The sequence below is a fragment of the Quercus lobata genome, chromosome 4 (genome assembly GCF_001633185.2).
Source record: "Quercus lobata isolate SW786 chromosome 4, ValleyOak3.0 Primary Assembly, whole genome shotgun sequence".
Classification (NCBI taxonomy): domain Eukaryota; kingdom Viridiplantae; phylum Streptophyta; class Magnoliopsida; order Fagales; family Fagaceae; genus Quercus; species Quercus lobata.
This window is the reverse complement of record NC_044907.1, coordinates 22,311,567-22,315,011: the sequence shown is the minus strand read 5'-3', so window position 1 is coordinate 22,315,011 and position 3,445 is coordinate 22,311,567. Positions and strand designations below refer to the sequence as shown.

The 3,445-nt window shown below is 34.9% G+C and overlaps 1 protein-coding gene across 1 annotated transcript; it reads right to left on the bottom strand.

The window, feature by feature from the left end:
- Positions 1–1,004: 1,004 nt before the first annotated feature.
- Positions 1,005–3,262, bottom strand: LOC115984846. The gene is made up of 7 exons (XM_031107842.1): positions 3,071–3,262; positions 2,796–2,882; positions 2,444–2,686; positions 2,166–2,330; positions 2,008–2,061; positions 1,764–1,910; positions 1,005–1,367 (listed from the first exon to the last, which is right to left on the bottom strand). The coding sequence occupies exons 1-7, from the start codon at positions 3,260–3,262 to the stop codon at positions 1,005–1,007; spliced, it is 1,251 nt and encodes a 416-aa protein (XP_030963702.1).
- Positions 3,263–3,445: the final 183 nt, after the last annotated feature.

Here is a 3,445-nt window from a genome sequence, read left to right as displayed (position 1 = left end):
AGTGAAGAAGGTGGAGTGGAAGCTCATCTAGAACTTTATTCATCTGCTTATCTTCATTAAATAAATGGAAAAAAATGATATTTTTCTTCTTTTTGGGTGCTCCAATTCCATATGCATTCTTCATCAAATTCCACATCCCAATTGATTTATGGTACTTGAATTTCACAACTTATAACCCTTAGAGCTTGGATCATACCTATAAACACATACTTCTCACTATGGTTATCTAGCTTGGACCTTTCTTGATCCGGTACATGCATATATGCAATGCTCCCAAACAAACATAAGTGAGAAATTGTAGCATTCTTTGAGCTCCAAGCTTGCTATGTGAGGTTCTTCCTCATACAATCCTTATGTGAGACTAAAATTAGTCAAATAGACTGCATGAGCGGGTTCATCCCAAACTTCTTTGGACATTCTCATACTCTTTAACATTCTTTTGGTCATGTTACCACTTACCACTACCTACCATACATGTTGGGATTTGAGAGACACCTTCCTTCAGATATTCCAATTATAAACAAATATAAAAAATTGGTAACTCATGAAAATTAAAAATGTTGCCATCTAGTTGGAAAAATGTTGTTCTCACAACGAATCTACTAGCTTTGATACCATGTTTTTGAAGTTGGTGGGTCTTTATATAATCACATTCCCAAACACTAATACACCACATATAATGGAAGAGACACACACTCTCAGAGCACACCAAGGAGAGTAGAATGAATGGGGAAGAGGATGAGAACTCTTTGTTTGGAATGGAGGAAAGCAGGCGTATATATACTATACCATACAAATTATACAATCTTAACTTCCACTATATATTAAATTACATAATTTCAAATTTTAACTACTCCATAGAATAAATTTTTTATATATTAATGAATTAGAGAGTTTTATATGACATATGGCTTGTAGGTACATTTGGTGTGACATGGAAAGGAGAAGAAAATAATTCCCCTCTTATTATATTTCCCTCTTTCTTCTTTATTTTGAAACAATGATCATGGACAATTGGGGTTTCTACCCGGACCACCAAAATAAAAGAAGCCTCCATAATCTTTGATACTATAGCAATTGGGTTTCGTCATGAATATCACAGGGTCCCGGGGCGCCCTTTTAGATAGTTTACCATCAATGACATTGAGATTTTTGAAGAAACTAGCCTTGCCGGGCCCTTCTTCTGCGAAATGGCCACTGCCCATTTGTGTTGTGGTGTGCTGCCCTCCTGAATTATAATTTATGACTTCTCCTCCCCAACTAACTCTTGAACCACTATCAGTCAGGATCGAGAATATGGAAGATGGCCAATATCCAAAGGATCTGTGGTTAATATTCATCCACCAGTCTCCCCCTCCATAAACGTCCTACCTCATTGCACATGTTATGCAAATCAGTTTGTAATATTTTGAATGATAAATAAAGGTATAAAGACTAATGAAAGAGAAAACAAATGAATCTTTTTGTGTAGAACAACAGCTTAAATTCACCATCTTAAAATATAAATTAGGTAAAAAGAAATTTTGCATGAAAAAAAAAACTTTAAATTTAAAAGTTGTATATAAAAATACATAAACCGGGAAAAAATAGTTTAAAACATACATTGTTTTAACTAAAACTAGAAGAATTTCAAACATATCAATAACATTTGTTACTGTAAATTTTTCTTGAGGAAAAAAAAGTACATATGATATGATCATATATGTCTATCCAAAAATTAGAATTATTTAATAAAGTAATTAAATTGAAATGTTGTACTATACCTTCCAAACGTAGAACTTGAGTGCATATTGGTTACCACCATACTTGGAATAAGGGGTGACAATTGCACCCAATGCAATCTCTTTGTCAACATGAACAAAGCCAGGGCACAACAGATTATAGCAACCTGTGCTTTGATATGCATCATCCTGTAGCCATGATTAAAAAAAAGACACTTTCAAACAAGAAATAGCATATGTAAACATGGCTAGGGCTGGCAGGGAAGTCAAATATTAAAACACCTACAGTCCAATATACGAAGAGTCTAGAGTTTTTATCTCCATATAGACCTTTGCAAACCTGGTTTTCCACACAAAATAATTTTGTAAGAAAATGAAAAATTATTAGTAATTAATTATTTAGCATGCGCCTAAAAGAAAAGATGATGATGAAATTATATATACCATCGCGCCGGCTTCAATGGAATCAAGATCTTGACCATATTCACCTTTCATCACCCAGAATTGATAGCTGCTAGAGTCATTATCTTCTTGGGTATAGGGGTTCCATATGTTCATGTCTGCCGTCATTCCATAATACTGATCCCAAGTCTCACTATACGTTGCATTCTTTAAACTCAACAAGAAAAATAAAGGTTATGAATGTTGATTTGTGTCCTTCATTATAGTAGATACAATTGAGCTCAAACCTATTAAAATATTGGTTAAAATTTAAGTTGTACCTCATGGATATTTGGATCGACATTACTTTGAGTATGAGGGTTGGTATGGTATTTTTTCCTTCCAAAATTTGCTATAGAGCCTGCCCTTAATAAATCTTCTTCTTTAGTTCTTCTTATGGGAATAGTTCCTTCTGGGCACCTTCCATTCAAGTGCCATGGCTGAGTAAATTCGGGCTCGGAGTTTGAAGAGACGCCATTGATTTCATCAAATGAGAACCCTTCGGGGTAAGAACTTGGTCTCATCTATTGCATTTGGCATAGATACAAATGCAAACCCGGTCCATACCATACATACATTAAGTATCAAATTATTCGTGATATTAAATGAAATTTAGTTAATTAAACTAGTTACCTGAATTGTGTGATTTTTTAACAAAGGATGATCAAAAGCTGGCTGCTTGTAGATGTCTACGCAGTCGATTATATCTCCATCCGGGCTCTGTATCAGATACATTCTCATCACACACACATAGATATTAGTCTAAATTCTTAGTGTTGTAATAAAATTACACTGCTATTGCACATGGCAGTCATGTAGACACCATAACCCACAAAAGTGAATGACTCTTCTAAGACTAAAGCAGAAAATACTAGAACACAAACATGTTAAATGAAGTGATTAATAACCTCGATGGACTTAAGAGCGGGCTTGTTAAGGCGCTTTAATTGCTGCTGGACCTCCAGTTTTTGTTTCTTACCAAATATGGTGTTAGTGTTTCTATTTCCAGCTGATGACATTGGTATGAGAAAGAACAAGCAGTAAAAGGTCATCTTTACTGCCCTCGACCACCTCCTCTCGCTTCCACAAGGGAGAGCCATTAGTGAATAGCTAATATTAGAATCAAAATTGCGGTGTACAGAGATGTAATAGCTTGCTTTGATCGTCCCCTTTGCAATACTTAAACATGAGATGTAATAGCTATCTTTGGTTGTCCCCTTTGCAATACTTAATCATGCATTTGTTCATCCTCTTTGAACTGTTTCACATCCTAATTATCAATA

Bases quoted from the DNA above. Each gene is read 5' to 3' on its own strand.
- LOC115984846 (XM_031107842.1), bottom strand. From the start codon at position 3,262: ATGGCTCTCCCTTGTGGAAGCGAGAGGAGGTGGTCGAGGGCAGTAAAG. The intron at 2,883-3,070 runs GTTATTAATCAC...TATCTGATACAG, and splicing joins CCGCTCTTAAGTCCATCGAG to AGCCCGGATGGAGATATAAT. The intron at 2,331-2,443 runs GTACAACTTAAA...TTGAGTTTAAAG, and splicing joins TCGATCCAAATATCCATGAG to AATGCAACGTATAGTGAGAC.